Source organism: Corylus avellana, chromosome 3, assembly GCF_965113065.1.
Source record: "Corylus avellana chromosome 3, dhCorAvel1.hap1.2, whole genome shotgun sequence".
Classification (NCBI taxonomy): Eukaryota; Viridiplantae; Streptophyta; class Magnoliopsida; order Fagales; family Betulaceae; genus Corylus; species Corylus avellana.
Window position 1 is genome coordinate 26,119,939 of NC_142492.1, and position 22,206 is coordinate 26,142,144.

Below are 22,206 nucleotides of genomic sequence, written 5' to 3' on the forward strand. Positions count from 1 at the left end.
AAATCCTAGCACTATAGTTCAACAATGTATAATTTTACTAATAAAAAAATCATTTCATCATATCTTCTCTAATTAAAAATCATTTAAACTTCTCTCTCATTTCTCGTAGAATTACATAAAGAATAAAAAATTTTAAATAAAATATTAAAAGTTGATAATTAAAATGTTGAGCCAAATGTAAGTACTTAAAAAAATTGATAGTTAAAATAAAAATAAAAAAGTAATATTTTGGTTAAATTTAGCTAAACTTTTGCTGAGCTGGGTGTGAATGCTCGTAGTGGGAGCTAAGCAACCTTGGAAGTCTAAAAGGTTTCCTAAATTTCAAGAAAGCATTAAATTTACAACCTTGAAAGTTTAAAATATTTTTTATAAGGTCTTGTTAAATATCTTAAATTTTAGTTTAGTATTTACTATGAGTGCGTGGTTAAATATATTTTGTTTTGTTAAATTAATGTATTTGACCGTTGATATTCCCAATTTTTGTAAAGTTGTTAAGTTGTAGAGATGAGATTCTAAATAAAATCATTTTATATTATCATTAAATTGTTAACAGAGTGGTTGAGCTAGGTCCCCTTTACCTATCTCCTTGCCTTCTTGTTGTGCTTCTAAATTTTTTCATTCTCTCCCTTCCTCCGCCATCACAATTATTTAAAGGTTATTTGTATAATAAGTTCATGAGCGAATCCTCCAAAATTTTTAAATCTCTAAGTGTTTTTTTTTTTTTTTTTTTCGAAAATTTACTCCCTAGGTCAATTGGAATAACAATAAAATCCCTTCCATAAATTTTTTTTAACACCCATTAGTCATTCAAAATGCACCGTTTCAACTCATTAAAATATTAATTTTTATTAATTTAATTTAAAAATAAATCTAAAAATTAAATTAAAAGAAAAAAGAAAAGGAAAGGACAGGGGGTGGCCGGCCACCCCATTTTGCCTAAGGTGGTTGGCCCCCAAACCGACTGTATGGGGTAGCCGAACTACTCCCTTGGGCCCAAGGGGGTGGTTCGGCCCCCTAGGGCAAACCCTCAAATTTGTTCTTTTGAGGGTCAAATTTGAGGGTTTGACCACTGCTGTCCTTTCTTCTTTTTAAATTTTTTTTTTTAAATTTGTTATATTTATTTTAAAATTAAATTAATAAAAAAAATTAATATTTTAATAAGGTGAAACGGTACGTTTTAAATTTGACTAACGGTTGTTAAAAAAATTTTATGGCAAGGATTTTATTGTCATTTTCATTGACCCAGAGAGTAAATTTTTGAAAAAAAAAAAAAAAAAAACTTAGGGATTTAAAAATTTTGGAGGGTTGACTCATGGACTTATTATACAAATACCCTTATTTAAAAACTATTATACAACATGACAATGTGAGAATAAAAATTAAATCTTGGACCATCATTTTTTTTAAAAAAAAAAATTAAGGTTAATTTTCAATGTCAAGTCATCTCAATTATATAAAAATAATATGGCAGTATACTAAGAGTGCGTTTGGCATTGTCATTTCATAGACAAAAAAAAAATACAATTTTAAATCAAATCGCAAAAAATAAATTATTTGAAATTGCGTTTGCATTTTCAAATAGCAAGTAAGGAGGTATTTTTTTTTTTAAACCACAATTTTAAAAGCTAAACTGTAATTTTAAATGTCAAACTAGAATTTTGCAAAATTACTTAATTGCGTTTTTAAAAATTGTATTTTTAAATCACACTTTTTGAAATACCAAATCCAAAGGTCCAAAACCAACCTAAATATCATTACTCTTATAAAAAAATCTCCTTTTTTTTCTTTTTTTTTTTTTTTTGTGGCAAAAAAAAAATTGGAAACTCTTGCCTCCAAAAGCAAATGATTTTTTTTTCCTAAAACCCTGTTTGATTAGCATATGTCACAGAAGAACTTCACAATCAATCTTACCACACACTGAGCACTCCAAGCAATGGCTCTGCTCTTCACCACCACTTCACACTCTCACCTCTCTCTCTTCTCCAAAACCCCAAATCCCAGCAAACCATTTCCTCTCCTCTCTCCTTCTCTCTCTATCACAAACCCTAGAAATCGCTTTCTCAGATCCCCTCCCTCCATGCTCCTCACCCGCTCCTCTCTCTCCGACCCCTCCCCCAATCCCCGGGTCTCTGACGAGTGGGGCGAGCCCTCCGAACCCGAACCCGAACTTGAATCGCCTCCGGACCCCCCCGAGAACGAGGACGAGTGGGGTGGAGACGACGCTGGTGTTGTTTCCGGTAGTACGGAGGAGGATGAGTATGTTGCTGTCGGTAACGGTAGCCCCGCCGCCGCGGGGACTGCCACGGATAAGGCTGACGTGGCGGACGAGGGAGATGGGTTGGGGAATAAGCTTGCGGAGCTGAAGCGGTGCCTGGTGGACACGGTTTACGGGACGGAGTTGGGGTTCAGGGCTGGGCCTGAGGTGAGGGCGGAGGTGTCGGAGCTGGTGAGTCAGCTGGAGGCGGCGAATCCAACTCCGGCGCCGATCGAGGCCCCGGGGGCTCTCGATGGCAACTGGGTTTTGCTGTGAGTTCATTTTTGGCGTGGCATTTCTATGTTTGTTTTGAATTGAATTGGATAGTTTTGATTATGATATAATTCAGTTGCATTGTAACTGAATTAGGTGTTAGTGATTTCTCGAGAATCTTGATTTATGGCATTGAAATTGGCAAAAAAAGAAAAAGAAAAAGATCGTCTTTTTTAAGATCTGTGTGTATAAATGGGTTTTAAATTAATAGTAAATGCAATTATTCAGTTTTGTATGTCAACAGTGTCGATAATGTTGATCGCTTATTTTTAGTGTGTAGTGTTTTTTTTTCTTTTTTTTTTTTTCTTTGAAGTACTCGAATGAAGGGTGCAATCCAAGTACAGTAGTTTCTTCAGTATTTCAAAAAGGATTATGAAGAAAAACCTTTTCTATTTATTTCTTTTCACTGTTGGGTTGAATCCCTCAATAAGATTGTTTTTAAATTAACTACAGAGGTTCTTTTGTTGAAACTATGCATCACTTATCATTGACGATACTTGATAACTTGATAATTTTGGTTCTCACTGAAAAAAAAAAGTAATAAGATTTGAGGCAAAGGATACATTTGCCTGTTCTTGCACAAATTACTAATTTTAACTCTAAAATGTCAACCTTGTCAGTTTTAGCTTGAATAATCTTAATAATGTTGGATTCCAACACTTTGAAGATGCCACAGTAGAAAAGTAAGAACTTGCCACTGAAAACAGAAAATTTGAAGATGTTGGATATTTATCATATTTTGGCCCTCAGAACGGTATGTTCAATGGAAATGTATCACTTCCAAGAAAATAAGCGCTAAAACCTTGTCTTTCCAAATGGGAGTGCTTCAAGTTACCCTGCTTGCTTGTATTGTTTTGAATGAATCATCTGATTCTTATGAAAATTTGTGATTGTATTTTCTCTTGAGGTTTCCATGGTTACATATTTGTTTGAGAGCCTTTTAATTCATATCAACCATTCATTGTTTTGTTAAGTGAATAATATAGCATTACATGAGTATCATAGCATACTTTGTATTTCAGATTTGGTAAACCAAATCCTAGTCTAAACTCGTGTTTTGTATTGAGGGTCTTTTCTGTATGAGTATCTCAGCCAGCAAATGGACGGTTATTATATCGTTTTTTTACTAAATGTATGTGCGCTACACAAATTTGTGCACTCTCATCTTCTTCTGAAAAAAGTTACTAATTGTATTGCCGATAATGTGCATAACTGCCTTTGATATATGTCATTTCTGGACTAAGGACAGGGATGACACTATTGGGAAGCAGAATGTAGCCATTGATAGGATAAGCTGTGGAGACCTCATAGAAACTGGAAAGTTGATCACTTAGTAGAGTGGATCATATTCAGGCGTGTGTTTGTGTTCTCTTCTATTTTTGACTTGGACTATGTGGCAGGCATGTGTATAGGATAATGCATCAATAGAAGGATGATGTAAATGTTATAGACAATGCTGTATGTAAATAGTTGTTTTCAGTGTCCTCTGGGTAAATGAAACAGTGTGGAGAGCATCCTGATGAAAATGGATCAAAACTGACTAATATTGCTTTTTGTATCTAGTATTAGTTTTTACTCAGTACACTTGATCCTGATTTTCTCACACCATTTTGTTCCCTCGGCCACTAATCAGGTACACTGCATTTTCTGAGCTATTGCCCCTCCTCGCAGTAGGGACATCACCTTTCTTGAAAGTGAAAGAGATACGCCAAGCAATTGACACCAACGGTCTTACCATTGTGAACTCGGTCACGTTGTCTAGCCTTTTTGCTACTTTGTCTTTTAGTGCTTCTGCTACTTTTGAAGTTCGAAGTCCTACAAGAATACAGGTATTCATTCTTATGAGCAATAAGTATCTATTGATTGAACAAAATTTTCTATAACAAGATGGCATGTGTTTTGGATAATAGTTTGAATAATAGTATAAAACGTACTGTCTTTGTACAATTTACAAATGAAAATAACTAATTGTAAACATTAAAAATCATCATCATCAACACTTTTATGTCCAGGTTGCATTTAAGGAAGGCACCATTCCCCCTCCAGAGATAAAGTCAAGTATTGATTTCCCAGAAAATTTAGATATCTTTGGGCAGCAAATCAATCTGTCGCCTGTGCGGCAATCCCTCAGTCCACTGCAGGACATTGTGGGAAGTATTTCACGAGTCGTTTCTGGTCAGCCGCCTCTTAAGGTCCCCATTCCAGGTGACCGTAGTAGCTCCTGGCTTCTGATTACATACCTTGACGATGATATTAGAATCTCAAGGGGAGATGGTGGTCTTTTTGTGCTTGCCAGGGAAGGTAGTCCCCTTCTTAATCAGTACTAGCATGGTCCATGTTGCCATGAGTTATTTGCAAAGGCCTATATGTATACATACAGTCTCTATTACGATTTGACACTTATGCTTAAATGGGGAAAATAATCAAGGAGTGTATTGATGCCATTTTGTACTCGAAAAGTTAAATATTGAATATTGAACGCTTGTACATTGGTATATCCAGAGCTCCATCAGAAGATTGAAGTTGAAAAATTAGGAATTTCTATTGAATGAGCAGATAAGATTACAAGAAATTTTTCCTTTGCTGGGGCTCATCTAACCATGGATGTGTGGTGTAAGCCAACACATTAGAGACTGCGATGGATGAGTTCTAGGAAAAGACTGTACAATCCTCTGGTCATCGAGGTAGAAAACACCAGATTCACGATAAACCATTGGATCATGATCTACACAAGTATAATCAATGTCTTCTAAAAAGTAAATGAGATTCCCTCTAAACCCATTGAAATCTTTGGCTGAAAGAGATGCTGATTCCCCCATTGACAGAAATAACATTTTATCACCTACACTTCTTAGCCTTGTGAACGGCACTGTTATCACTAGAAAACTCAACCTTCAACACTACAAATCTTCTCTTTTTGGGGTAAATAAAATCAAACAAAACCTCTTCTTCATCCTCTTCCTCCTCCATCTCATCTTCCTCCTCTGTCTCATTGTCTTAGTCGTCTGTCTCTTCGTCCTCAAATCTAGTGAAGTGAACATTGGAAACCGTGACAACTACCAACAATTCACCATCAGATTCCACCAAGCTGAAAATATTTGCTCCATCCTCAACAATCCAAGTTTCCTGGCCGATTTCCAGATCAAAAAAAATGTCGTTCAAGCTTACAACAAATGGAGTTACTTTCAACATCACTTCACGGTCCCCCGATTTCATGCAAGTCGTATAACTCCTTGCAGAGCCGCCCTCCATCTCCGTCTCCACGCCGACCCAAGCACACAGCGTGCCGCCATCTTCACAAAACATGATGTCGAAGTATTTAACACCTTCCTCATCATCACCATTCCCTCCTTCCTACACCCTCCATTCCTCATCCTCCGGCTTGCAAAACGCCAACACGTGATAATGAAAACACACCACCGCAACAACCAATTCTGCAGAATCTGTAGCCGACACGACAATCTTCCCGACAAAAGAAGCAAACCGGTCTGGATCCGGCGCAACATAATTTCGAAAACATGGGATTGTTGTCAATGATGGAAGGTTCGGTTTGAATCCTGAAAAGGGATTGAAGAGAAAAACCTCTGGCTCCCACTCTGTTCCTCTAGCCATCATTAACCAACTTCTGGAACCCCATCCTCCCTGTGCTTGCTTAGGTAGCTTTATATTATAAACTGTGGCTTCAGCCATGCTATAGAAGCTCAAGGAATTGCAGTTTTGGCTGAGGAGTAGCGCCGACTTGTAGCGACCTCCAAGACTTGCAGACGCCGCCGGAGCGAACCAGATCAATCAGATTCAGGCGACCGAAGATGTTCTCCGTTATCCCGTCTGGAAGTTCATCCCAGAAGCCAAAGTGGTGCTGTTTTTTGGTGGGGTTGGAGAAAATATTCTTGAGAAAAGATGTTGGACGGAAGGAAAGATATTCTCCAAGATTACTGTAAAGCTGGATTATCAAAGCCATGGTTAAGCTCGATACTGTTTGTTATTTCCATGAATAGTTAAGAAACGTACAATAATATTTCAGTATTTCCACGTGCTTCTCACTCTCCTCTCACCTGTGCTTCTCACTCTCTCTCTCATGCAAGTTCAAATGCTTCTCTCGCTTTCTCTCTTCTCTTAGAAAATCCACGAAAATAAGGGAGGAGATAAGATTTCTGCCACTTCGTTCGCTAAAGTGATGTGTGCGCATTTGAAGAAGGGCACAAGAGTTAAAATAAGGGTATTACGGTAATTATGAGCGGGACAACAAAAGTTACTGTAGACTACATGAAGGAAAAGACAAAAACACCTTAAATCCTCTTCCACAATTGACAACCAAAAAGGCAAAACTGTAATTATAATAATCAAAAGACAAAAAATGTCCAAAAATACCTCCACATCCTTACCATTCAATAAGGTTAAAACCGTCTTTCAATATCAAACAAAAATTATTGTTTTTGGAGAAAGGCCAAAATAATAATTTCAGTATCAAGCAAAGTTTTTACTGTTCCTGTGGAATCAGTGCTTGTTTACGGCTTTAAAAGTTTAAGATTTTTCTGATAGCGTTGTTTGAATATTTCAGGTCTATATTTCCACATGTATTTTTGAAAGATAAATAGATTAATAATCCCATGTGAGATAAAAAGATTAATAATCTCATGTTTCATATAGTTCAGAATTGAATTGTAGCATAAAACCATGAGTAATATTAGAAGTCACTCTTATATCATTTGATCATTATTGAATTTTGATCAAATGGTAATTTTAAAATTCATCTCATTTTTGGAATGATACAAGAAGGACTTTTAGAATTAATGTAAAACTATATGAGATTATTATAAACAAAACAAAAAAGACTTTTAAAGAAACCAAGTATAATAATATCATATGGTTTCAAATTAATTCTAGAAGTTCTTCTTGTGTCAGTCTAAAATATGATATGTATATTGGACCTTTTGAGGCAATCCTTTACTCCGATAGCATCTAGGGTTCCTCGAACAATGTGATGTTCCATACTGGGTAAATTCTTAACTCTATTGGGCACAATATAAAAAATATTTTAGAAGCACATATTCCTCCGAGGGGACGATTGGACATTACTCCTAACTTACAACAGAAAGAAGAACTTGTCTTCTTTCCTTTTTTTATTATCTTCATCGCCTAACTTTTGGATTAGAGTAGACAAGCTTTTGAAATATGAAGACCTAGTATGTGTAATATATGATGATGAGCTAAAGAGAGAGATCTTGGAGGAAGCCCGCCAAACTCTCTACGACATAGTATACCCTGGAATTACCAAGATGTACGAAGATATGAAAAAGTTACACCGGTGAAATAATATATATGAAGAGAGATATTGCAAAGTATGTAGCGCAATGCTCCACTTGCTAGCAAGTTAAGGCTAAACATGGGTCGATAGAGCTTCTTCACATCCTATAAAGGAAATGAGAGGAAGCAACGATGGGATTTTGTGGTAAGTCTACTGAAGGTGCCAACCAAAAAAGACGTTATTTCGATGGTAAATGATATGATAACGAAGAATGTCCACTTTATTACCATCAACATCACAAATTCAATACAAAAGCTAGCAAATCTATACATTAGGGATTTAATTAGACTACATGGGATACTAGCTATCATAGTCTCAGATCGAGACCCTCGATTCACATCGAGGTTTTGGATGAGCTTGCAAAAAGCAATGGAGACGAAGCTGAATTTTAGTACAACCTATTACCTGCAAGTAATGGTCAGAGAGAACCATCCAAATTTTAGATGACATGCCAAGGATGTATGTGCTTGATTTTTTAGGGTAGTTATATTCAATACCTACTCTTGATCGAGATTGCCTACAACAATAATTTTCAAGAATTGCTCTACCACGGGACTTGGCTGGAGTTAGTGATGTCTTACACGTGTCTACCTGAAGGAAGTACATGCACAATCCTATGCATGTGGACTCCAAATGCATAGATATTGATCTTCTAACTTCAAAGCGTTACTTTTTTTTTACCCCCTAAGCAATGGGGAGTTGCTGTGTGCCTAAATGGAGATTTAAATTGGTCATATGCTTCTTTTCTTTTCAAATAAATTCTGTGTCATTGAGTAGCTGAGCAAATCCTGTCGATGTGTATCCAAATGCGTACACAAGATAATCACTGGGGATTGATCTATGGGAGGCATCAAAGTATCTAATTAAGAATAGGAATTGAACTGTGACTGATATTAATTTCTAAGAGACATCCATTCAACCTAAATATTTGTTGTCCTATAAAAGCAAAAGAGTTAAAAAGAGAAGGAAAAAGAAACAATATAAGTTGATATATTATTTTTTTTAACAAAAAAAAAAAAAAAACAAGTAAAGCATACTTGAGTCGAGTTAATCAATTGCATCCGAGTTACACTTTTGAGTGACCAATCTAATACAGATATAAGTGTGAATACTCCCATTTCAAAACAGTCAAGGGCAAGAGAACATGTTTGCACTTAACACACCATCCGGGTCTTAAAAATGTGAAAAGATAAGCCCAAATTAGAGATGAGGGATGACAGAAAATAAGCAGAGATCCTAAAACTAAAAAGGTCAGATTTGATCAAATTTAAACTACACGCTATGCAAAACAAGAACTTCCTGTTGCTAATTTGTTAGGTTATGCTCCTGAAAAGCATCATAATAAGAGGCAGCTACATCCTAGTGACCACCCTGCACAACCTCTGTTTGCCTAGTCTGTTGAGTTTCGCTACTCAATTGTTGGTCATTCCTCCCAGACCTTACATCTTCATCCCCAAGTCTCTCCTGCAAAAAAAAATAAAAATTAAAAATTAAAAACTAAATGAGTGAACAATTCATAAGAGAAAAGCAGGGAGACAAGCATTTGATTTTTTGTTTTTTTATAAGTAATTGAAATATCATCAAAAGCAGCTGTCCAAAGAGACGAAAATTTGATTAGTTTAAGTCATTCATTTTGCTACTAATGTTCATTAAGGTGGATATATTGATCCATTTTGGTCAATTCAGTTCTAAGTAGTGTGTCGCCTATGTGAGATATGGAATTGCACCGTCTTAGTGGCTATAAAACCCTATAATATTCATGCTTATAAACCAAACAAAAACACCCATCAAACCATACTAAGACTCAATTCTTTCTTTGTGGCATGGGCAGGGGTTACGTGGAGGTTGGTAAAGAGACCAAAGACATCCATCAAATCAAACCAAGATCCAACCATCACCTTGAGGGAGGCATTCTCCGCAAGAAGCTGCTCATACTCACTCCTGATCCGGCTCACCTCTGATCTAAGACTGGCATTTTCATCTTTCAAGGCTTCCGCACGTTGGGCCAGCTCATCGCATTCCGCCTGACTCGAAAGGATGCAATTTATACTCAATGAGTTCATATGCAAGGAAGAGATGCAAGGCAGCCAGATAGGATTAACAAAATATAGGGGACACTTTCTTACCTGCTTACGCAACCTGGATCGACGAGCGGATTCTCTATTCGACTGCTTCCTTCTTTGTCTCTTAAGTTCTCTTTCATCCTGAATCCACAAAAACAATATGTAAATATGCTAAATGATATACATATAACAGCAAGGCTCTAGAAAAGAAAATGCTAGGTTTGAACCAATATTACTCGCCGTTCCATTCAGGTCCAATTTTGTGACCAAGAACAAGGATTAAGCAATAACATGGGAAGAAATGATGAGGGGCCACTGAGCACAAGATAAAGAGACATTCAAGCCAAAATGTCCAACCCACTTTCTTTTATTAGCATAAAGAAGAAATCAGGAAAATTATCACAACAGTCAAACCAGAATTCCCAAGCAACTTACCATTATTTTGGTCATCAAAAGAAAAAGTATTACACGAGGCAATACCAACCGCTTAAAATATCAACTTTGCATTACATCTAATAAACTTCCTAAACAAACAAGTAACCCAATATTGGAACTTCATTTAGGAAGTTATCAACTTGTTACAAGATCAGGATAAATTCATTCAAATTTAATTTGCAAAGAGCCAAATGGAAAACAAGAACAAGTACCACAAGGGGAGAAAAGGGATAAAAATAATGGCTTGTCACCATAATAAAATTGGTCACCACTATCCTAACAGTTACAGAGTTTCACTAAGCTAAAACCTCAAAAGAGTTAAAAGTATTAATTAAATGATTAAATTTATCATTTCCTATCAGTTAAAACTTTTGAGGCAATTGGTGATTTAACATGGCATCAGAGTCTTGAGGTTCTGAATTCGAACTCTGACAATTCTGGATTCAAAAGATACGCCTCTTCTGATGAATAAATTGAAATATTACCTCGTCAGTTTATGCTCCCATTTCAATTATATATTCCACACGTTGGCCCTTGACTTGTTGAGAGATAGTTTGAACCCACATGTAATGGTAAATATTAAAGTATTAATTAAATAATTAAATACCCTATTTCCTAACAACTTAAACTATTGGGACAAATGGTGACTTAACAAAGAGCTTCCATGTTCACTTAACTATAACATATTCAACATGCAATAGTGCAATATTATTATTAAACAGGAACTAGATACACATTAACAAGCTACTTGGTGGAATATAGTGAAAATATTAAAAAAATAACTTATATATTACATGCTAATACTCATAACAACTATTTAGTAACAAATAAAAAAATCGTTCCACCACACTAACATTCTCCTCTCTAAAAGTCAACCATTTAAATGGTGTGTAATTGTTGTCTTAACACTTGTTTAACCCTATCAAAATTTTCCTCCCCTTGTTACCTCTAAAATATGAAAGGGGGGAAGGATAACTTGTTGATGGTTGGTTTAATTTAGGAAAGTACAAGAAAATATATCCTGATTTCAAAATGAAAAAGATTTAAGAGCAACCAAAATTGGAGATGGGCACAATCTTAGAGGAATAGGAGTACTAATACCAAGAGGCAATGAAAACAAAAAGGAAGAAGCTCTTTGGTAAAAAAACCCTTCATGACACATCTCAGTTGAACACAATCAAAAGAAAAAAATTCCATGCTTTAATCCATAATAAAAAATAAAATAAAAATCCACAAACCTCATGAATATCAGTAAAACATCAAATCAAAATTAACAGACAGAATAAAACTATTACTCTCGACTTGCAGCTTAGTTGAAATGATCTATTATTTATTAATTCCTTCTTTTTTTCCTCTCATCCCTCTCTATTCCGACTGTAAGGTTCTCTAGCTCATTTTTGTATTAAATCCAACATAAATATTTTTTCAAACAATTGCAAAACAACATTGTTCCGCAGTTTAGACAGCAGGAGCTCAAACACACTCTTGAAAATTGAGAAAATAATCCTCTTGCTAAAGAATACATGTTCACCAGCCCTAAAACCCCTTGCACAGTGAAGCAAAGAAGCAGTTAAGTGAGTATAAAAGAAAACAGAAAGCAGTTTATCTTTGAATTAACCCATATTTTAAAATCCAATAGAAAGGAAGCTTATCATCCAGCTATGGCATCAACATTCCAAACCCTCAATTTAGTTGGGAAGGGAGGGAGGGCGGGAGAGAGAGAAACCAAATCTACGTATTTCAGTAGTCAACATAATTTCTTAAATCTAAAAAATGGTCTTAGACTTGCCACCATTAGAAATCGAAAATCAATACTCATACCCAATAAATATTTGCTTCTGCGAGAAAATATTGGCAATAAAGCAAAGTAATATGCCAGCAGTAATTTAATAGAACATATTACCCCCAATGAGAAAATTTACAAAAAAGGATTCTATGGATGACTAAAGTTAGCAATTGCTTCTTCAGATAAGTCAAATTTTTGCATTGTTTCTCTTTATAATATAAGATCTGTGCAAGCGACCCTAATTGGCCCCAAGGGAAGTGACAATCTTTATGGACTGTTAAGAAAATATATTCAGTTTTCATCAAGTTTCACAGCCAGTGATTACAACTTCACAATTGGAAAAATCATTTAATGCTATAACTTCATTCATAGAGAAGATTCAGGGTTATTTTAACTAGAGAAGACTTGTGAAACTAAACTAATAAGGTCTTATTGGAGATGACAAGGACTTGAGCAATTGAACTGAAGTTGAAATTCAATAATTCGTGAACTCAGCCTAACCTGTAGCCAAGGCTGTGACTGAACACTGTCCCGTGATCCACTGGCAAATCCTCCAGCAACAGGAGCAGGTCCCTTCCCACGCATTGCAGGGATAGCTGATGAAGTAGGAGCAGCCCAATAATCCATTCCAATATTTAAATTTGTCGTAGGACCAGCAACAGCCAGGGGAGCAGCACCAGCACCTGAGATCGGCACCATGGCCATTGCTTGATTCACTATAGCTGGTCCTCCATTCTGAGGACCATGCACAGAATTGCCATTCTGTGATGCTTCGCCTGTAAAAAGACAGGGATTCTTCATTGATACAAATCATTGCAGGTGTAGGACAGCAGAAGAAAAGATCATTATCACGTCCGTTTTTTTCTTTGATAACCAGGAAAAAAATATATCATTATTGAACCTTCAAAAGAATCCTGCCCGCCGGACTTCAGTTGTGAGTCCTAAAAAGCAAAAGAAACTAAGATGTAAGACACTTTTTTAGTCTGGAACTGAAGAGAGGAGCAGAAACACAAATAATCACTGCTTAAGAGATTTTCCCCATGTGGTGATGGCAGGCATAAATGTTAATCTGGATAAAGTAGCGCATCACCTCCACCTTAAGCATTCATAGAATGCATTTGTCGAAGCTCGCTCTAGGCTTACCTCAAGTCCAGGCAGTCAAAGGAGACTTGGATGATATTTTATCTAACATAGTACACAACCAGTATTTATACACACACATACACACATATATATGTATGAATGGAGCAAAAAGATCAAGATCGATATAAAACTTGATTCTAGTCATTATTGTTCTCATTTATGCTTTCAGATGTGAAAAGATTAATCAATTCGTGTTTAATTGTTTCAAAAAAAAAAGATTAATCAATTTTTTTTTACTTATCAAAAAAAAAATTGTTTCATTGAATGATAATAGTAGGCATGAGGTGCTTCTACATGGTGTCAGAAATATTCATATTTATACCTCTCCACAAAGACCTTCAATAAAATTATACCTCACTTTTTTTTTTTCCAACTTTTTTTTCACTATTCACAGATTATTTCAAAATGCCTACACCTCACATTTTAATACTTAACCTCAAGTCAAGTAGGGCTTAACACTTCGATCCTTGCATAAAGTAAGGTGTACCACCATAATTTATGCATTTCCCTCTTAAAACTACGGAGATAAGTTATAAGACACAAAAGTAGAATATAGGTAATCCAAAGGACTCACCAAAAATAAGTTCTAGAGCAAGCTGTTCTCAAATAATACGTGTTGCAACTACTAGTTCAGAAAATAAGCCATCAATTCTATCAAGACTTTGCAGTAGGGCTGACAATTTTGACACAACCCGACAACCCGACACAAAATTACCGGGTTTGGATTTACCCTAAACGGGTTTGGGTTATTTTGTGTCTGACAGGTCGGGTCACGGGTCACCCGCGGGTGACCCGCCAGAAACAATTATAATTTTAAAAAAATAATTAAAAATTTTTGAATTTTGATTTTAACTCATTCACTCATCCTCATCTCATTTCCCATTACTGCACCTAGAAAGTAAGTGGCTGTGATTCACGCAATTTCACTGTTTCCCACCACTTTCTCCTTTCTTTTTCTTATTTTTTTCTACTCTCTTTTCTTCCTCTATCAACAACTTCACCCACCCCATATCCTTCATTTCTTTTTCCTTTCTTTTTCTCCTTTTTCTTCTTGCTCCCAAGTCCCACCTTCTCTCTGTCTCCCTCTCACAAACTTACTCAGTCAAGAGGACGCATCCTTCTTCTTGCTCCCACCTTCTCTCTTTCTCCCTCTCACAGACTTACTCACTCTTGACCTATTACCCACACAGCTACACGAACGCATACTTCTTCTTGCTCCCAAAAATGGGTTTCTGCCATACCTTCGAGAGAGACGGACCAAACAGAGACGGAGACGAGAGAGAGAGCATAAGAGTTTCAAGAAATTTTTTTTAAAACGGGTTGTGTCGGGTAACTCGTGAAATAATCGTGTTGTGTCCGGGTTTAGTGGGGTCGACCCGTTAACTAAACGGGTCGTGTTTGGGTTTACCCTAAAAGGGTGGCGTGTCATAAACGGGTCGACCTGCCGACCCATTTTGCCAGTCCTACTTTGCAGCCCGGAGTGAAGGTGGCATCAATAACATAGGTGTCTGAACCCATGTGTATGTCTCAGCAATAAGCAAGCATCAACTAAAATAATTCAATAAATAAAATTAGAAACAATACCCAACAACTAGGACCTTGTAATGTTGTTGTCTACAATATTTCTTTTCTTGGTTCAACCATTTAAAGAAATAGTCATCTCACGACAACTCAACTACATCCTAATTCCAACTCGCTGCATGGATCCTTTTACTCCATTTGGCCCCATCTAGAGCCATGTCTACCATTTAGAGAAATGCTTTGTCAAAATCCAGTAGTAATCATATAATTAGACCAAAGACACACCTTGTTGCTTTAATACTAGGAATACTTGCATGTTTCAAAATGCAGAAGAATTGACTGCCACACACTCATGGCCAACAGTATATAGCAGATGGGACCAAGACGACTCAAATTCAAGCATTATCATCAGGAATCAGCAACACCTCCAAACTCAAATGATAAAAAAAAAAAAAAAAAAATCAAAATCAAAATCAAAATCAAAACCAATGATGCCAGAGAATCAACAATATACCAACTCCTATCAATCTCTCATATAGAAAGCTGTTCATCAACGTATTAGCGGTAGAAATGCAACACCACAAATACACAGGGAACAAAGACCATGGCAAAGTATGCACATTGGGTCAGATGTTGCAAACCAAAACTTAACTAATGCAGTAAGAAAAGAGTCATATTTATGACAAGCAACTTCCACCTCAATAGGGCAAGATGTCATTAGCATTGGTTCCTAGCCCACCCACTTGCCATAAAAAGTGTAGCAACAAAGCAAAATAAATTAATGAGTACCGTGGCACTTACACTCTGAGAGTTCTCATCACTTCCTTCACTCGTACCATCACTTCCACTCTCAGCACTGCATGTTTTAAACTATTCCTCATCAGCTAAAGTGCTTGGAAACAACATGGAATAGTAGCAATGATACATCAATGTTGCAAATATTAATCACAACGACATGCACCATCAACCAGGAAAAAATTGGTAGTAATGACAGGTCAATATGGGCAATATAATTTAAAACAGCACGAATAACCACAGCAACAGAAGTTTCACAAACCCCAAAACCATGAATACTATATGTAAATTACATATAAATTCTATGACAACATTCATGAATTTTCATGAACCGTACTAGAAAAAAATATAAAAAGAAGCAATGAAGAGGTGAATTTAAAGAAGAGAATGAGTGCCCTTCACCACCACCACCACCCCCCCCCCCCCCCCCCCTACCCCTCCTCTTCCTTGCTATAAAGCAATCAGTAAATGATAAGCTTGCACCCTAAAAGCAGTCAATAGTCGTAATCGTGTAAATAATGCCAGGCATAAACCAATCACCCAAAGATATCTTACAACCATCCAATCACTACACATGGCCACCATACCTTTTAGAATAAACTCCATTAGCAGATGCACCTGATGTTTTACCATGCTCATTATTCTTCCCTGTTATCATATTCAAACTCCCCAAACTTCCTTTTGATCTTTTGATGGGCAGTTTTTCCTTCACTTCGGATGGTTTACCATCTACTTCCACATTCCCAGGAGTATTTCCCTAAGAACAAACTCGAAAGTTACTCTTCATGTACTCAGGCAGACAAGGGCATGTCTTTTCAGTATTAAAACATAAGACAGCGTGGTATAGGAAACTCACAGAAGCCTCAGCCATGCCATTTGGAGAAGGGATAGCAAAAGGACTAAAAGGATAAGATCCCTGTTTGATATTAGTTCATAGCAAATAAGGTTATTTCACATGCAGAAAACAAGGATATAGTATTTCAGACTACAACTAAAGATGATATACAAAACCCCAAGGGGTAGCTCAATCGGTTGGAGACCACACCTCCTGAAGTGAATGTCACTAGTTCGAACTCTCATTCACAGTCCCCTTGGAGCCAATCACTTATTTAAAACAAAACAAAAACAAAACAAAAAAGATGATGTACAAGAAAATACCGGAGGCATGGATGGATGAGCATATATCCCACCATGGGGATACATTGCAACATATGGATGAGGAGGGGTACCGTAGGGAGGCATAATATGCTGCAATCAAACATTATATTACACATTAGTTTCCAACTGGAAGGTGAACTTGAAGAAACTTTCAGCAATCTTGCCAAGATAGTGTTAGAGGCACACACATGCAAGTCATTAAAAGTAATAAGGACAATGAACAATGTATACTTTTGAAGCAAGTTATACTCGCAACATTAACTTGTTCTAACATCATAATGAACATTGAACTAAATGACATAAACTCAATAGGGCGAATAAACATGCTCAAGCTCACATACACGAACACACTAGTTTTCCTCGGCTAGAGCTAGAAGCCAAGAACTTCAAATGGCCTACTCAGCTCATTTGCACCTCTAGTTTAAAAGATTAACACAAATATAATTAATTTAGGTTGTTACTGTACTGTCACTGCTTTCCATTTTTTGAAATCTTTCAAACAGTTTCAAAGATCATGTTACCAGCCAAATTTTGTAATTTCTACAACATTACATGCACAAAAATTTTAATGATCATAATCAATGAAAAAACTCTATACCAATAGAGAAACAAAAATACCTGAACCCCCCACATATACGGAGGAGCTTGGGGACTAGAAGCCAAGAACCCAGGTGGTGGTATAGGAGAATATGCCTGTTAAGAAAATAAACACAACCAACCCATATGACAATCCAAACACGATATGAAACATAGTTATCCAAATAACAGCAATTCACTGTAGAACCTGAAAGCCCGACCAGTCAGGGTTAACTGCACCAGGGGCAGTAGTCGAAGACTGCTCCTGAAAAAAATAACATAAGAACAATAAAAGAATAAAAAATTAACAATCATCCACATGCGAGTGAGACTACCCTCAAACTCATCAATGACAAGCTCGGAACTACTCAAGCAGACCTGCGTAGTAGTAGTAGTAGTAGCAGGAGGCGTCTTCGGCTCCTTCTCTTTTGCCTGTTTATCCATCTCGCTGCTGCCCATGTTTAAGTATCACCACTTCCCAAAAATTCCTCAAACCATCCTACAGCAGAAGCAGCAGCTGCATCATTAGGCACTTTCTTCCTCCAGAATTTTCCTAGGAAACAAACAAAACCACGCTAAATAAAATAATTCAAATCTTATGCTTCGACATCGAATTACTATCCGGGAAACAAGAAAGTTATTCGAGAAATAGGCCACATTATCGCATTGAAGACGATAGAAAATCAAAACAGAACGGCAAAAAAAAAAATTCGGTCCCAAATTTACACGAATTCTATCTTTTTTCTCGGGCAACCAAACAGATATTACAATACGGGTTTATCTACTTATGCAATAAAGTCCACTTTGTTAGAGAATCAAAACCCTAAAAAAACAAATTTTGCACGCAAATGATTGCTATATAACTCAAATTTAACAACATATACCGCATAGTAAAACATAAAAGTTCAATTACCGCTTCAAAACTCGGACTAGTGGAAACGAAATCAGAATCTGATCCACAGCGAGAAGTGCGAGACTTGGAGGCTAGAAATAGCAAAGAAACCCGAAGATGAAGAAGGAGGACCCGAAGGTCAATTCAGGAAAAGGCTAGGACAAGAGAGGAAGAAGATGATTAGCCATTAATTTTGTTTTTAAATTTCTTTTATTTGTTCGCTGGGACGAGGAATTGGGGGAGAGATCACAAATTAGGGTTTTTTTTTTGTGTTTGGGTTCGGGTTTGCGTTTTGGTGCGTGTATTTTTTTCGTTGAGGGTTCACGGCGCAGACGCTGTGGGTGGCCGTACGGTGTCGCTGTCCCGTGTGATTTTTCATTTCTCTATTTCGCCCCTGGAAGTGGACCCCGCCTCTAATATTATTGACTATGATGATGATAGTAATTGACGGTGGATGATGGTTTGCTGCATTTATAGGACTGGATGTGAAGACGATTAATGTTATTTTTAGGCCGAAAATAATCTAATAGATTTGTATAGAATTACAACCAAATATGATAATGCTAAACTACTTGACATGTATCCTATCACAAACACCTAATAGTAATAGAGATGTATTCTATGACTATCCTATCACTAACACCTTAACGACTATTAATAAAGACAATAATAAAGATAATACACAATTACTTAGGAATAACAGCTATGTTTGGGAAGAGCCAGGCCCGGCACTGTAGCTGGAACGGCACTGTTCCAGCTACAGTGTCAACTGATACGTGGCATCAGAAATTGATTTTTTATCTTTTTTTTTTTAAAATCAAAATATTAAAAAAAAAAAAAAAAAAAAAAAAAAAAAGAGGGGGGGGGGGGGGGGGGAACGCTGGGGTGGTTCCAGCCACCCCTTGGCCAAAATGGGGTGGTCGAAACCACCCCCAGCCCCTTGGGGGTGGTCCGGCCACCCCCAAATGCACTGGTTCCCTTTTTTTTTTTTTTTTGGCCAAGGGGGTGGCCGGACCACCCCTTGTCCACGGGGGTGGTTCGACCACCCCCAGATCGGCCAGGGGGTGGACCACCCCATTTTTGGCCAAGGGGTGGCTGGAACCACCCCAGCGTTCCCCCCCCTCCTTTTTTTTTTTTTTTTTAATATTTTGATTTTTTTTTAAAAAAATTAAGATAAAAAATCAATTTCTAATGCCACGTGCTAGTTGGCACTGTAGCTGGAACAGTGCCGTTCCAGCTACAGTGCCGGACCTGGCTCTTCCCAAACATAGCTAACATATTATCCATTTACTTTCTACTACTATCTACTACTACAGTCCTATAGTTAGCCACGTCTTTTTGATTGATATGAAGTCATCCTTTTATAGAACTATAGACCGTAGCAGTAGCAACAAGTAACATGGAATAAAGGGGCAGATCTTCCCTTAGACATGTAACTTTTATACAGAGTGATGACTTATGACTTAATATGAAATTAAAAGTTTAAGATTTGTCCTACACATATAAAAGAACTATATTTATGTATTTATTTATTTGCATAAGTTCAGAATCTTGCCCAAAAAATTCGGATTCCCCTAAATTAAATGGATAATTTTGTCTACTTTTGATAGAACAAATTTTGAATCCAAATATTATTTAAGGGTCCATTTGGTTTGCGGAATAGACCTCTAGAATAGAATAGCTATTCTCATAGAATAGTCATTCCATTATTTGGTTGGGGTCTATTCCTTGAATTAATTATTCTCATGGGAATGATTAATTACATCTATACAGGAATAGCTATTTTTCTAAAAAACGAGAATAATAGTTATTCCTTATGGAAAAGACAAGATTTTATCCAAAAAAAACTTTTTTTATTTTTTTAATCTCAAACTTTAAAAATATAAATTAATTAATGAAAAAAAAAATTATGTGCATGACCAACCACCCATAGAAGGCCTTGGGGTGGCACTGCCACCCTCGATGGCCTCTCGATGGACCAACGAGACCCTCTGGAGGTGGCAACGGCTGTCGGGGTGGCCTTGGCCAACCCTAATCAAATTTCGGGGGTGGCGCAAGGTCCTCTGGGGTGGCGCGGCCACCCCTGATGTGAACTGGGGTGGTAGAATCTCACAGGGGGTGGCCAGCCACCCCTGTAATTCTAGGTTTTCAATTTTTTTTTTCTTAATTTGAGTTTTTTTAAAAAATAAAATAAAAAATAAGGGTGGGATTTTTTGTAATTTTGGTTCAGTTCCCATTAAAATACTGAATACATATGTCCTTACCAAACTAAGGAATATGAATAACTATTCCATTTCGCCCTCCTCTATTCATAGTAATAACTATTTTTTTTCCTAATGGAATACCCAATCAACGAACCAAATGAGCCCTTAAAGTTTAGAGATTGTTAAGTTTAGATAGGGATTTTTACTATTACGATAAATATGAATACTTTAATTGGACCAAACATTTATACATATTTGTTGGTTTCTCCTTTAAAAACATATATTTCTTTGCACTCAACATCCCCATTGATGCACGAGCTGAATTCCACCAATATAAAAGAGTACCCCAACCTCCAAAACTACTTTTTGCAACTTCACCGAACACAATCTTTACAGCTAAAATTCTTAACTACATAAGAGTCAAGTCAATATCAAAGTCGAGAATTAATAACCCACATTTAAATTGTTGGTGCATTTTAATGATAAAAGAATATATTTGATTAAATGGGTTACTAATAATAAAATAATTTGATTGATTAATAGAATGACAAATGGTGGGAGTTTCATGAGTTAATGAAGAATTGAAGAGTAAATATTTTGTAGTGGTTTGTTAACGAATGTCTTGTTAAAAAAAAAAAAAAGAGTAAATATTTTGACAAAAATCCAACTTTCACATTGATAAGGAGATGGATTTTACTTTGATATATAATTGAATGAATTATTTGGCTTAAGGGCCTGTTTGAGTATGTGTTTAAAGGGCCTCAAAATGCGTTTAACACTTAAAAAGTCCGTTTGAAAAAAAAAAATTATCCGTTCGGTACAAAAAAATAAACGCATTGTTAAGGGTCCAAAAAGTTCAAAATGGTCAAAACATACTTTTGGCAAAGATTAAAAAATGAAGATTTTGCAGAAAAAAAAAAATTTTATTTTTTTTTACTTAAAAACTTTATTTCTTAAACACATTCTCAAACATACTCTAAGTGTATATGAATAAGGTAAAAATATGAAAAGTTGATAGTCGTTTGTGAGTGAATGATTTGAATTTATTTATCATTTTTTTAATTGAGATATTAATCAAACACTGGCCCACTAATTAAATGCGTTTAACACTCAAAAAGTCCGTTTGAAGAAATAAGTACATGTTTGGTAAAAAAAAAAATTGAAAGCACTTTTAAGGGTTAAAAAAATCTAAAAATAGCCAAAACGCACTTTTGGCAAAAAGATTAAAAATGAAGCTTTTGCCAAAAAATATTTTTTGACTTAAGAGCTCTATTTCTCAAACGTAATCACAAACAAGCTCTAACTCTTTCAAAAATTGAAGATTTGGCCAAAAATTGATACTACTATTCTTGCCGGCCTCAAGGACAAAAGTTGAGACACTCATATGGGTCATCATCGACGGCATCTTGAGCGACATCTGTAAAATTATCAAAATTTATATATATGGATGTGTGAATCTATGGCTAAGCAAGTACAAATATTATAACCTTTAAAGTGTGTGATGTGAGCTCCAGTTTCTTTCTAAAATTTCCAGATTAATTGGGTAATTAATTCCAGGATACCCAAAGAGCCTATAAAGAGAGCCATCTTCACCAACCTCCAAAACAACACAAGAACAATTAACAAACATTCAAACAATTGAGAAATTTCAGGCCAGAAAAAGGAGTTCTTCTAGTAAAGGTTTGGGCTCAACCACTGGTGCAGAGTTTGTCCAGTGGATAGTCGAGTCGTTGCATCATAATAGAGGAGACAAGACATAAGAAAAGGTCTGCTGTACCTGTTTTTTTGGCTTTGCCAA

General features: G+C 36.4%; 2 protein-coding genes across 4 annotated transcripts; one reads left to right on the forward strand and one right to left on the reverse strand.

The window, feature by feature from the left end:
• The first annotated feature begins 1,884 nt into the window (after positions 1 to 1,884).
• LOC132175605 (Plastid-lipid associated protein PAP / fibrillin family protein) lies at positions 1,885 to 9,746 on the forward strand. Of its 2 annotated transcripts, none has more exons than XM_088514083.1 (3): positions 1,885 to 2,526; positions 4,161 to 4,356; positions 9,667 to 9,746. In XM_088514083.1, exons 1-3 carry the CDS (start codon positions 1,934 to 1,936, stop codon positions 9,685 to 9,687), a joined length of 810 nt encoding a protein of 269 aa, XP_088370209.1. In that variant the 5' UTR covers positions 1,885 to 1,933; the 3' UTR covers positions 9,688 to 9,746. The 2 variants fall into 2 exon arrangements, with proteins under 2 accessions (XP_088370209.1, XP_059443582.2); XM_059587599.2 differs by lacking the exon at positions 9,667 to 9,746 and adding an exon at positions 4,540 to 5,024.
• BZIP16 (basic region/leucine zipper transcription factor 16) lies at positions 8,849 to 18,502 on the reverse strand. Of its 2 annotated transcripts, none has more exons than XM_059585217.2 (13): positions 18,226 to 18,502; positions 17,691 to 17,811; positions 17,521 to 17,577; positions 17,355 to 17,429; positions 16,737 to 16,826; positions 16,435 to 16,494; positions 16,166 to 16,335; positions 15,585 to 15,639; positions 13,021 to 13,060; positions 12,621 to 12,895; positions 9,962 to 10,039; positions 9,734 to 9,859; positions 8,849 to 9,299 (listed from the first exon to the last, which is right to left on the reverse strand). In XM_059585217.2, the coding sequence occupies exons 2-13, from the start codon at positions 17,769 to 17,771 to the stop codon at positions 9,195 to 9,197; spliced, it is 1,212 nt and encodes a 403-aa protein (XP_059441200.2). In that variant the 5' UTR covers positions 17,772 to 17,811; positions 18,226 to 18,502; the 3' UTR covers positions 8,849 to 9,194. The 2 variants fall into 2 exon arrangements, with proteins under 2 accessions (XP_059441200.2, XP_059441199.2); XM_059585216.2 differs by having other exon boundaries at positions 17,691 to 17,865; positions 18,226 to 18,501.
• Positions 18,503 to 22,206: the final 3,704 nt, after the last annotated feature.